The sequence below is a fragment of the Lepidochelys olivacea genome (genome assembly GCF_965140295.1).
Source record: "Lepidochelys olivacea isolate rLepOli2 genome assembly, chromosome: 3".
In the NCBI taxonomy this organism is placed as follows: Eukaryota; Metazoa; Chordata; order Testudines; family Cheloniidae; genus Lepidochelys; species Lepidochelys olivacea.
Window position 1 is genome coordinate 206,555,410 of NC_140413.1, and position 13,271 is coordinate 206,568,680.

General features: G+C 43.6%; 1 protein-coding gene across 2 annotated transcripts in view; it reads left to right on the top strand.

Annotated features, from left to right (window-relative positions):
- Window positions 1-13,271, top strand: part of CFAP61 (cilia and flagella associated protein 61) — a 216,470-nt gene that overhangs the window by 134,763 nt on the left and 68,436 nt on the right. For both annotated transcript variants that reach the window (XM_084623095.1, XM_084623096.1), the window contains exon 21: window positions 258-432. In XM_084623095.1, coding sequence (XP_084479221.1) covers window positions 258-432 — 175 coding nt within the window. The remainder of the gene's footprint in view (window positions 1-257; window positions 433-13,271) is intronic.

Genomic DNA, 13,271 nt, shown 5'->3' on the forward strand with positions numbered 1-13,271 from the left:
ATAGCAAAAAAAAATGGTTAATCCTTGTAGGTTCTTCAAAATCCTGCATTGCTTCACAGATCCTGCAAGGAACAGAAAATTAGATATAGTAACACTCATCTGTTCTCTTTATGACCAGTGACTTGTTGATTACAAATTATATGTCCAAAAAGAATCAAACTTTTACAGGGCTAGCATTTTTTATATGGTCAGATACTTTGTGTCATTGCTATTCAAAGTCTCAGTTAACAGTTATATGTGCATTATATTTATGTCAGGTTCCGTGTCCCACTGGAGCAGAGATCAGTAAACTTTGGACTAACAAGGAAATCATACACCGCTGTAAACAAAGATATACTGGTGAAGTTCCGACCAATCTCTTTAATCTCTCTGATGATCAAGAGTGCTTAAAGGCAGGGCATTGGTTAAAAGAAAACTTTATCAATTCACACGGTAAGGATTTTAGTGTAAACATGTACATTTTCAGAAATGAATTTAGGCTTATTGTTTCTCCTTTTCCAATGTATAATTAGTGCCTAATTAATTCTAACAAAATCTTTCATCTGCCAAGCTTTGTTTTCCATATTAATTTACAATTTGTTGTTATTTTTGGGTATCCAGCATATTTTCCTAGGAAAAATGGCTTGAGATTACTTAATTATCTATAATTATTATATGACACAAAATGAATGTCCTAAAAGCAAAGCCTGGCTAGAATAATTAACTAATTAAAGAATAATTTAATTAGTAAACATGTTTTGCAATTATATAGGAAAATATGTAGATCTGGAAAGCGCTATGGAGAAAAAAATTAGCATGGATATTTTTTCAAACACTATTGTCTCTGTGTTGAATATCATTGTTAGTTACAGCCCTCAGACAGAATTGCCTGTGTACTATATTTTCTGTTAAACTATACAAGTCACACATTTGTGTGAATCTCTATATCCATCATCATATTTCTGTTGTCTCAAACTATCTTCAGTAGATCCTCCATTTATTGCTCACAAGCTATTAAAATTAGACTAAAATGCACCTTATATCTTCTTTGAGAGCCTCTTACATTTCACATACATGGTGCTGAGTTCAGTTTGTGTATGCAACAGAAAATATGTGGGATCCTCACGCCTTACTCTACAGAAAAAGAAATAAAATGGGCTCACATTATAGCTCTTCCGAGTTTCTGATCAGAACTAATATATAGCTAGGAGGAGGAAATGTATCTTTAGAGATAGGTATTCTAGCTGATGGTTACAACTGGATTTCCATAAAGGTGTAGTCTAGCCCAGTGGTTCTCAACGAGAGGTTCGGGGGGCCCTAGGGGGCCATCAAAAGGTTTCAGGGGGTCCATCAAGCAGGGCCAGCATCAGACGCACTGGGGCCCAGGGCAGAAAGCTGAAGCCCCACCACCCGGGGCTGAAGCCAAAGCTTGAGCAGCTTAGCTTCATGGGGCTCTCTGTGGCTTGTGGCCGCAAGCAGTTGCCCTGTTTGCTACCCCCTAATGCCGACCCTGGCTTTTATATGCAGAAAATCAGTTATTGTGACACAGGTGGGCCGTGGAGGCTTTATAGCATGCTGGGGGGCCTCAGAAAGAAAAAGGTTGCGAACGCCTGGTCTAGCGTTCATCTACTCACTTTCAACTGAGAGCATAATTAAAAAATGATGGTGACAGTGTATGGTCTACAAAAGTGCACGTCCTACTTAATAGGCCTTTAAGGAGATTGTCAGAGTGCTAGAACTTTTTATTCCTCCTCCAACTCCTGCCCTATGATCTAAAAGTGTAGGTCCTGGATCTGATCTATGCTATCATTCATATAGTCTCACAAATAAATTTTCCACTCGCAGCAGCTTGGCCCAAAATGTGTAAATAAAACATCTTTACATCTATGTTTCGTCAATACTAAACCCTAAGGTACACGTTTTTGTCTGGTTTCCAGCTGATATACACACCTGCATTTGTATGTAAATTGGGGTGTTAGCTTTCTGTCTACACACTATGCATACACACAGTTGCTGAATTTACCCATACAGTAAATGTGTAAATGGCGCAGTAATGTTGTGAATACACCAACTGAAGGCTTTAGGATATTTGGGTTTAAATACCTTGACAATATATGCTTCTTAAGTATAAAATTTTATATCAGGTAAGTTTGAGTGCTGATTTATTTTGTGATTACTCCCGCCTTTTATTTTAGTTTGATGGCTGTGGTGTTTTGTTCTGATGACAGGATGGATATCTTAATGAGATACTGATCTCGTCTTTAATTATAAGTTTAATCCAAAAGTGCACAGTTACATCAGTTAAAGTTTCTTTCTTAGCAGAGCCATAGTGAGCAGGACACATGGTGCTTTTTCCCCTCACACTACCTCTTTGGCTCCTCCTTCCCTTTCTCCATCTTCCATCTTCCTCCTTTGTTTTGTGTCCCTCTTCTTGCTTCTACATATACTTCCCCTATGTTCCTGTCCCCTCTGCCGTCTCCCTTTCACTGCCCTTGTTCTGTCCCCTCTCCATTTATATCCCTTATAGATCTTGTTCTTTCATACCTCATCTCAGCAGTATACAAGATACCTGCTCTCTGGGGAAAAAAAATCAATTTTTCACCAGCTAACCTATTTGGGAGACAGTCTGATAAGTGACTGGGTCAGGGTAGATTTGGGAGCAGAGAGCTTGCAAAGATTCAGCAATTGATTTGGACATTTATCAGCTGTCTTCAGGCCATACTGTCACTTCCACCTGGCTGACTGCAGCTTGTGGGCACCTCTGGTTTAATCTTATTTTTAACTTTTACTTTTCAACTTGGGAACCTTTCTAGAACTTTGTCATCTTTAAGAGAGAGTAATACAGTAGGTGATACATTTCCTTTATTCAGACTTGATTACTATAAACTGTTCTTCATCAGATTTCCAGTCGAAACCATTAATTCATTTTAAACTTTTTTTGGAATTCAGAGCTTTTCAGATAATGCTGGAAGTTAAAAAAAATTCGTATTAAGATACTACAGTGGGGAAAAATGGATTACCAGTGACATGCTACACTGATTTTTATTTCCAACCTATAGCATATGCACTTCATTTTTCCAGTTCAGAAAAATAATTCTTATTTCTTTGTATTATACAAATTATATGATGCATCCTTCTAATTCCAGTTATTTTCATGCTTCTTTCTAACTAATGCATTGTACTACTCATATTTTAGCTGTCCACTAACTTCATCTAATGAGGTTCCTTTTGTGGTTTCCAGCCTACTGTACCAGACAGATGCTTTGTTGCTTCTCATCTGGAGTAAATCATTGTAGCTCCACTGAAATCAATGCTATGCCAATTTACATTAGATGAGAATCTATACCAGCTGACATTTGTTCCTGACTTAAAATCCCAGGCCTCGATCCTATAACTAAAAGTGGGAGTTGAAGGATTGAGCCCCAGATCTTCAGTTTGTGACTTCACAGTAGGTTGCACTGGCAGTGATTATGAAATTACTAACCAAATATAACAAAAAGTTTTGTTTTCAAATAAATTCCATTCTTGGTTCATGAAGAAAATTGCTTCTTATTTTTTGAACTCTTAGACTGCTAGGTTGAGCAAAATGAATAGTTTTCCTTTAAGAGTATGTGAGGTCATGGGGGACAGATTTAAAAGGCATTTAGGTGCCTAAAAATGCAGATACATGCCTCATGGGACATTTGAAAGTTCCTAACCATGTCAGACACCAACTCCCATTTAAATTAATGGGATTTAGACTCATGTGTCTTTTGAGAAAATCATTCTAGGCACCTATCTGCACCTTTAGGTGCCTAAATACCTTTGCAAGTGTGGCCCACAGTTGTCTCTCTCTGAACCTGTTACTGATGGGGGGCTTTGTCTTATTCACAAAATGGTACCATCCATAATATTAACATTATAAGAGCACAACAGAAGACTGTCATCAAGTTCCATTCTGCTTTAAAGTGTGTTTCTATCCTAACAGGTAGCTTTGTAATAATGCCAGTGTGGAATTCTATATTCATTGCATCCCTCTGGTTTCTATATCAAATATGCTTCATTTGAAAGCATAAGATATTAACTCACCCTTATAGAGGGTGTGTAGTGAGGTTATACAGCTTTATGAGAGGAACTAATTTTGCCCTTCCATTCCCCTATTATTGGTGATGAAAAAAAGCCCATATTGACTCTCAGATGCATTCTGAGTTTGCAGGACTGGCAATTTGTGGGGTGGGGAAACATCCTTGTACTTTCAAATATTCTCAGTTTGCTATAGAGCCCAGGGAGATGCAATAAATATGTAACTTTTTACTGTAGAACCTCACTTTAGAATTGTCAAGGTTCCTTCCCCACTCTGAACTCTAGGGTACAGATGTGGGGACCTGCATGAAAGCCCCCCTAAGCTTATTCTTACCAGCTTAGGTTAAAACTTCCCCAAGGTACAAACTTTTACCTTTTGTCCTTGAACCTTTATGCTGCCACCACCAAAGTGTCTAACAAAAATAACAGGGGAAGTGCCCACTTGGAAATGTCTCCCCACCCAAAATATCCCCCAAGCACTACACCCCCTTTTCTGGGGAAGGCTTGATAAAAATCCTCACCAATTTGCATAGGTGAACACAGACCCAAACCCTTGGATCTTACGAACAATGAAAAAGTAATCAGGTTCTTAAAAGAGAATTTTAATTAAATAAAAAGTAAAAGAATCACCTCTGTAAAATCAAGATGGTAAATACCTTACAGGGTAATCAGATTCAAAACATAGAGAATCCCTCTAAGCAAAACCTTAAGTTACAAAAAGACACAAAAACAGGAATATACATCCCATTCAGCACAACTTATTTTATCAGCCATTTGAACAAAACAGAATCTAACGTATATCTAACTAGATTGCTTACTAACTCTTTACAGGTTTCAGAGTAGCAGCCGTGTTAGTCTGTATTCACAAAAAGAAAAGGAGTACTTTGTGGCACCTTAGAGACTAACAAATTTATTTGAGCATAAGCTTTCGTGAGCTACAGCTCACTTCATCGGATGCATTCAATGGAAAATACAGTGAGGAGATTAATATACATAGAGAACATGAAACAGTGGGTGTTATCATACACACTGTAACCAGAGTGATCACTTAAGGTGAGCTATTACCAGCAGAAGAGTGGCGGGGTGGGGGGGACTTTTGTAATGATAATCAAGGTGGGCCATTTCCAGCAGTTCACAAGAACGTCTGAGGAACAGTGGGGGGTAGGGGAATAAACATGGGGAAATAGTTTTACTTTGTGTAATGACCTATCCACTCCCAGTCTCTATTCAAGCCTAAGTTAATTGTATCCAGTTTTCAAATTAATTCCAATTCAGCAGTCTCTCGTTGGAGTCTGTTTTTGAAGTTTTTTTGTTGAAGAATTGTAACTTTTAGGTCTGTAATCGAGTGGCCAAAGAGATTGAAGTGTTCTCCAACTGGTTTTTGAATGTTATAATTCTTGACGTCTGATTTGTGTCCATTTATTCTTTTACGTAGAGACTGTCCAGTTTGACCAATGTACATGGCAGAGGGACATTGCTGGCACATGATGGCATATATCACATTGGTAGATGTGCAGGTGAACGAGCCTCTGATAGTGTGGCTGATGTGATTAGGCCCTATGATGGTGTCCCCTGGATAGATATGTGGACACAGTTGGCAACGGGCTTTGTTGCAAGGATAGGTTCCTGGATTAGTGGTTCTGTTGTGTGGCTGCTGGTGAGTATTTGCTTCAGGTTGGGGGGTGTCTGTAAGCAAGGACTGGTCTGTCTCCCAAGATCTGTGAGAGCGATGGGTCATCCTTTAGGATAGGTTGTAGATCCTTGATGATGCGTTGGAGAGGTTTTAGTTGGGGGCTGAAGGTGACGGCTAGTGGCGTTCTGTTATTTTCTTTGTTGGGCCTGTTCTGTAGTAGGTGACTTCGGGGTACTCTTCTGGTTCTGTCAATCTGTTTCTTCACTTCAGCAGGTGGGTATTGTAGTTGTAAGAATGCTTGATAGAGATCTCGTAGGTGTTTGTCTCTGTCTGAGGGGTAGGAGCAAATGCGGTTGTATCGTAGAGCTTGGCTGTAGACAATGGATCGTGTGGTGTGGTCTGGATGAAAGCTGGAGGCAAGTAGGTAGGAATAGTGGTCAGTAGGTTTCCGGTATAGGGTGGTGTTTATGTGACCATCGCTTATTAGCACCGTAGTGTCCAGGAAGTGGATCTCTTGTGTGGACTGGTCCAGGCTGAGGTTGATGGTGGGATGGAAATTGTTGAAATCATGGTGGAATTCCTCAAGGGCTTCTTTTCCATGGATCCAGATGATGATGATGTCATCAGTGTAGCGCAAGTAGAGTAGGGGCATTAGGGGACAAGAGCTGAGGAAGCGTTGTTCTAAGTCAGCCATAAAAATGTTGGCATACTGTGGGGCCATGCGGGTACCCATAGCAGTGCCGCTGATTTGAAGGTATACATTGTCCCCAAATGTGAAATAGTTATGGGTGAGGACAAAGTCACAAAGTTCAGCCACCAGGTTTGCCATGACATTATCGGGGATACTGTTCCTGATGGCTTGTAGTCCATCTTTGTGTGGAATGTTGGTGTAGAGGGCTTCTACATCCATAGTGGCCAGGATGGTGTTTTCAGGAAGATCACTGATGGATTGTAGTTTCCTCAGGAAGTCAGTGGTGTCTCGAAGATGGCTGGTAGTGCTGGTAGTGTAGGGCCTGAGGAGGGAGTCTACATAGCCAGACAGTCCTGCTGTCAGGGTGCCAATGCCTGAGATGATCGGGCGTCCAGGATTTCCAGGTTTATGGATCTTGGGTAGCAGATAGAATTCCCCAGGTCGGCGTTCCAGGGGTGTGTCTGTGCGGATTTGTTCTTGTGCTTTTTCAGGGAGTTTCTTGAGCAAATGGTGTAGGTTTTTTTTGGTAACCCTCAGTGGGATCAGAGGGTAATGGCTTGTAGAAAGTGGTGTTGGAGACCTATTCATGATGACGACAGCACCTCCTTTGTCAGCCTGTTTGATTATGATGTCAGAGTTGTTTCTGAGGCTGTGGATGGCATTGTGTTCCGCACGGCTGACGTTATGGGGCAAGTGATGCTGCTTTACAGGAGTTCTGACCTGCATTCCTGCTCTGGTCCCGGCAAAAGCAACACACAGGCAGAGAGACCCTTTGTCCCCTCCCCACCCCAGCTTTGAAAGTATCTTGTCTCCTCATAGGTCATTCTGGTCAGGTGCCATGAGGTTATCTTAGCTTCTTAACCCTTTACAGGTGAAAGGGTTTTTCCTCTGGCCAGGAGGGATTTAAAGGTGGTTAGCCTTCCCTTTATATTTATGACAAGAATTTTGTCACAATTATAATTGTAGCTAATATACAAAGAGCTTTGTTCTTATGCAGTTAGGATTCCAGCACACACAACATACCTGACACAAACCCACAAAAGCAAGGAAATAAAAAGTTCAGCCATCTAGTAACTACTCCTTTTCTCACAATCACACACCTTACTAGTACCACAACTTCATATCACAGACCATGTACCACAGCCTTAACTTTTTCCCCCTCAACGCAGCCTCCTTCACACACCTCTTTATCAAACTTCCTCCGATGGTAACTATCAGTTGTGGATGTTTGGTGTAGTACTATTCAGTGTAGTAGGAAAGGAAAGATAGCCCGTAGTCTAGGGTTCTAGCCAGCAACTTGTGCTTCCCAGGTTCAGTTCCTGGCTGTGCTACATAACTGAGCAATTCACTTAGTCTCTCTGTGGCTCAGTTCCCCATGTGTAAAATGGGGATAATACTTGCTATTTCAAAGGGTTGTTGTGAGGCTGACAATGTATATATGGTAACAGGACCATATCAAATTGCTAGTGTGTTGTGTCTCTCAAGTGATTAGCCCTATGAATTAGTAATTGTTAGCTTTAACTGGGTCTGAATCTATTCCCATAATTTATTGCTGGATCTTAAGAGATTCTAGTAACCCAAAAAATAATAACAAAAAATATATTTCAGTTAGCAGTTACAAAGAACATTTACTCATGGTGCTCTTTGCTCCTCATCAGCTAAAAGATCACAATTACTTTGTTAAACACATCACAACAAATAGAGAAACGCATCCCTTCTCCATAATACAAATTAACCCTTGTAAGCAGGACAACAGAGGAAATCAATCCCTCATCTTACCTTCAAGCACATCATCCTCCAGTACTCCTAAGAAAACACTTGAGAAAATAGATGGCTTTTGCAATGTGTCCTGAAGGTCAACCAGTCTAGTCTATTTGGGATCAAGGAGAGAGGATTGTCTGATAGTAAAACTTGCTTTCCCACCCACAAGCTGGAATTCTTGGCCTTGAAATGGGCCATCACTGAAAAATTTCGAGACTATTTATATGGTGCTCAGTCCCAGGTGTGGACAGACAACAATCCACTGACTTATCTGTTAACAAGTGCTAAGCTGGATGCTACAGGGCTGAGATGGGTGGCTGCCTTGGCTAGCTATGAGTTCAGCATTCAGTACCGATCAGGGAGAAGCGATGTAGATGCAGATGCATTGTCCAGACGTCAGGCACCAGAAGTTGCTGTGATACTCACGGATGGAGTGAGAGCTATTTGCAGTGTGAGTCGCCGAGAGTCAGAGGCCCCTGAGAGCCTTCATGGATGTGTTGCAGAAGCTTTGGGCCTGCCCCCTGAATGCATGCATTCTGCTTCAGTGAACTATATTGCATTAGACCAATCTCCCTTGCCCATGCTCAATGCGGCTGACTGGCAAGAAGCCCAGCTGCAAGATATTGACATTGGTGATACACTACTTGCTAAAAGGGAGGGGCAAAGCCCAGCTGTGGTTTTCCCACCTAACCCGGAGGGTAAACTACTATTGAGAGAATGGGCCAAACTAAAACTGATTCAGGGAGTACTACTCCGAATGACCACCGACCCTTTACAAAAGCAACGAGCACAACTAGTGTTGCCAAAAGAGTACAGAGCGCTGGCCATGAGGGCCCTGCATGATGACTTTGGACATTTAGGGATGGAGAGGACCTTGGAACTTATTCGTAGTAGGTTCTATTGGCCCCGGATGGCTGAAGATGTTCGCAAGAATTGTGAGACTTGCGCTCGATGTGTTCAAAGAAAAACTCTGCCCACGGGGGCTGCATATCTCAAGAACATCACCAGCAACAAACCTTTGGAACTGGTATGCATTTCTTGTCTTTAGAGGTAGACAGGAGGAATGTTGGGAACATTCTAGTAGTGACTGACCATTTTACACAGTTATGCACAGGCATATCCCACACGTGATGAGAGGGCCACCACCGTCGCTCGAGTATTGTGGGACAAATATTTCTCAGTCTATGGATTCCCAGCCCGGATACACTCGGATCAGGGGCGGGACTTTGAGAGTCACCTTCTGAAGGAGGTGCTGTGGATAGCAGGAATTAAAAAGTCTAGGACAACGCCTTATCACCCACAAGGTGATCCTCAGCCAGAGAGGTTCAACCGAACCCTATTAGATATGTTGGGGACTTTGCGACCAGAGCAGAAGGCAACCTGGAGCCAACATGTCGCATTTCTGGTGCATACCTACAACGCCACAAAGAACGATGCTACAGGAGTCACCCCATATCTCTTGATGTTTGGGCGAGAACCAAGATTACCTATAGACTTGTGCTTTGGTGTATCAGAGGATGGAGATAGCTATGAAACTCATCAGCAATATGTATCCCGACTAAGGGAAAAGCTGCGGGATGCTAATCACTTAGCTTCATCTGCAGCTCGGAAGAACGCAGACTGCAACAAACATCGATATGATGCTAGGGTACGTTTGCAGGAGCTCCAGTAGGGGGACAGAGTTCTGCTGCAAAATTTGGGTATTGCTGGCAAACACAAGATAGCTGACAGATGGAAGGCAATACCTTACTTGGTGATGGAAAAGCTGGGAGACCTGCCGGTCTACAGGATCAAACCTGAAGAGGGTCCAGGTCAAATAAAGACAGTGCATAGAAACCTTTTGCTCCCTGTGGGGGAATTGGTAGGCACCCCTTACGAGATGGGCCTCAACCGGGCAGGATAAAGGTGCTAGACCAAAGCCACCATCCAACATGGATAGCCAGCCCCCTGCAGCTAATGTACCCCTATGCAGCACATCTGTGAGTGAGTCTGAGGAGGAAGACACAACCATGGTGTATCCTAGAATGGAGACAGGATTTCAGTCTCGATCAGCTGAACCAAAAGAGAGTTCCCCCTCTTCCACCCTAAACCCCATAGCGGAATTATTTAGGCCCATTTCTGACACCCCTGTGCTGCTGATGGAACCGCTGTATGACGACACAGACAGGTTATTGGATAGTGGAAACACACAGATAGAGGATGTCCTGGGCACCTTGGACCCCCCGAATGTTAGAACTAGAAGTGCAGGGGCCTATGCCAGTAGCCGAGGGACCCTCAAAGGAAACCTCTCCATCTGTTGCTCAAGAGGATGTCAATAACGGAATAACAGAGACTTGGTGGGATAACTCATATGACTGGAGTACTGTCATGGATGGTTATAAACTGTTCAGGAAGGACAGGCAGGGCAGAAAAGGTGGGGGAGTAGCACTGTATGTAAGGGAGCAGTATGACTGCTCAGAGCTCCGGTACGAAACTGCAGAAAAACCTGAGTGTCTCTGGATTAAGTTTAGAAGTGTGTGCAACAAGAGTGATGTAGTGGTGGGAGTCTGCTATAGACCACCGGACCAGGGGGATGAGGTGGATGAGGCTTTCTTCCGGCAGCTCGCGGAAGCTACTAGATCGCATGCCCTGATTCTCATGGGTGACTTTAATTTTCCTGATATCTGCTGGGAGAGCAATACAGCGGTGCATAGACAATCCAGGAAGTTTTTGGAAAGCGTAGGGGACAATTTCCTGGTGCAAGTGCTAGAGGAGCCAACTAGGGGGGGCGCTTTTCTTGACCTGCTGCTCACAAACCGGGTAGAATTAGTGGGGGAAGCAAAAGTGGATGGGAATCTGGGAGGCAGTGACCATGAGTTGGTTGAGTTCAGGATCCTGACACAGGGAACAAAGGTAAGCAGCAGGATACGGACCCTGGACTTCAGGAAAGCAGACTTCGACTCCCTCAGGGAACGGATGGCCAGGATCCCCTGGGGGACTAACTTGAAGGGGAAAGGAGTCCAGGAGAGCTGGCTGTATTTCAAGGAATCCCTGTTGAGGTTACAGGGACAAACCATCCCGATGAGTCGAAAGAATAGTAAATATGGCAGGCGACCAACTTGGCTTAATGGTGAAATCCTAGCGGATCTTAAACACAAAAAAGAAGCTTACAAGAAGTGGAAGGTTGGACATATGACCAGGGAAGAGTATAAAAATATTGCTCGGGCATGTAGGAATGTTATCAGGAGGGCCAAATCGCACCTGGAGCTGCAGCTAGCCAGAGATGTCAAGAGTAACAAGAAGGGTTTCTTCAGGTATGTTGGCAACAAGAAGAAAGCCAAGGAATGTGTGGGCCCCTTACTGAATGAGGGAGGCAACCTAGTGACAGAGGATGTGGAAAAAGCTAATGTACTCAATGCTTTTTTTGCCTCTGTTTTCACTAACAAGGTCAGCTCCCAGACTGCTGCGCTGGGCATCACAAAATGCGGAAGAGATGGCCAGCCCTCTGTGGAGATAGAGGCGGTTAGGGACTATTTAGAAAAGCTGGACGTGCACAAGTCCATGGGGCCGGACGAGTTGCATCCGAGAGTGCTGAAGGAATTGGCGGCTGTGATTGCAGAGCCACTGGCCATTATCTTTGAAAACTCGTGGCGAACCGGGGAAGTCCCGGATGACTGGAAAAAGGCTAATGTAGTGCCAATCTTTAAAAAAGGGAAGAAGGAAGATCCTGGGAACTACAGGCCAGTCAGCCTCACCTCAGTCCCTGGAAAAATCATGGAGCAGGTCCTCAAAGAATCAATCCTGAAGCACTTGCATGAGAGGAAAGTGATCAGGAACAGCCAGCATGGATTCACCAAGGGAAGGTCATGCCTGACTAATCTAATCGCCTTTTATGATGAGATTACTGGTTCTGTGGATGAAGGGAAAGCAGTGGATGTATTGTTTCTTGACTTTAGCAAAGCTTTTGACACGGTCTCCCATAGTATTCTTGTCAGCAAGTTAAGGAAGTATGGGCTGGATGAATGCACTATAAGGTGGGTAGAAAGCTGGCTAAATTGTCGGGCTCAACGGGTAGTGATCAATGGCTCCATGTCTAGTTGGCAGCCGGTATCAAGTGGAGTGCCCCAAGGGTCGGTCCTGGGGCCGGTTTTATTCAATATCTTCATAAATGATCTGGAGGATGGTGTGGATTGCACTCTCAGCAAATTTGCGGATGATACTAAACTGGGAGGAGTGGTAGATACGCTGGAGGGGAGGGATAGGATACAGAAGGACCTAGACCAATTGGAAGATTGGGCCAAAAGGAATCTGATGAGGTTCAATAAGGATAAGTGCAGGGTCCTGCACTTAGGACGGAAGAACCCAATGCACAGCTACAGACTAGGGACCGAATGGCTAGGCAGCAGTTCTGCAGAAAAGGACTTATGGGTGACAGTGGACGAGAAGCTGGATATGAGTCAGCAGTGTGCCCTTGTTGCCAAGAAGGCCAATGGCATTTTGGGATGTATAAGTAGGGGCATAGCGAGCAGATCGAGGGACGTGATCGTTCCCCTCTATTCGACATTGGTGAGGCCTCATCTGGAGTACTGTGTCCAGTTTTGGGCCCCACACTTCAAGAAGGATGTGGATAAATTGGAGAGAGTCCAGCGAAGGGCAACAAAAATGATTAGGGGACTGGAACACATGAGTTATGAGGAGAGGCTGAGGGAGCTGGGATTGTTTAGCCTGCAGAAGAGAAGAATGAGGGGGGATTTGATAGCTGCTTTCAACTACCTGAAAGGGGGTTCCAAAGAGGATGGCTCTAGACTGTTCTCAATGGTAGCAGATGACAGAACGAGGAGTAATGGTCTCAAGTTGCAGTGGGGGAGGTTTAGATTGGATATTAGGAAAAACTTTTTCACTAAGAGGGTGGTGAAACACTGGAATGCGTTACCTAGGGAGGTGGTAGAATCTCCTTCCTTAGAGGTTTTTAAGGTCAGGCTTGACAAAGCCCTGGCTGGGATGATTTAACTGGGAATTGGTCCTGCTTTGAGCAGGGGGTTGGACTAGATGACCTTCTGGGGTCCCTTCCAACCCTGATATTCTATGATTCTATGTCCCCCCACCATGGCAACAGAGTTTCTCAATAGACAAGACAGGGTGATAAGACCAGTAGAACGTTTAACT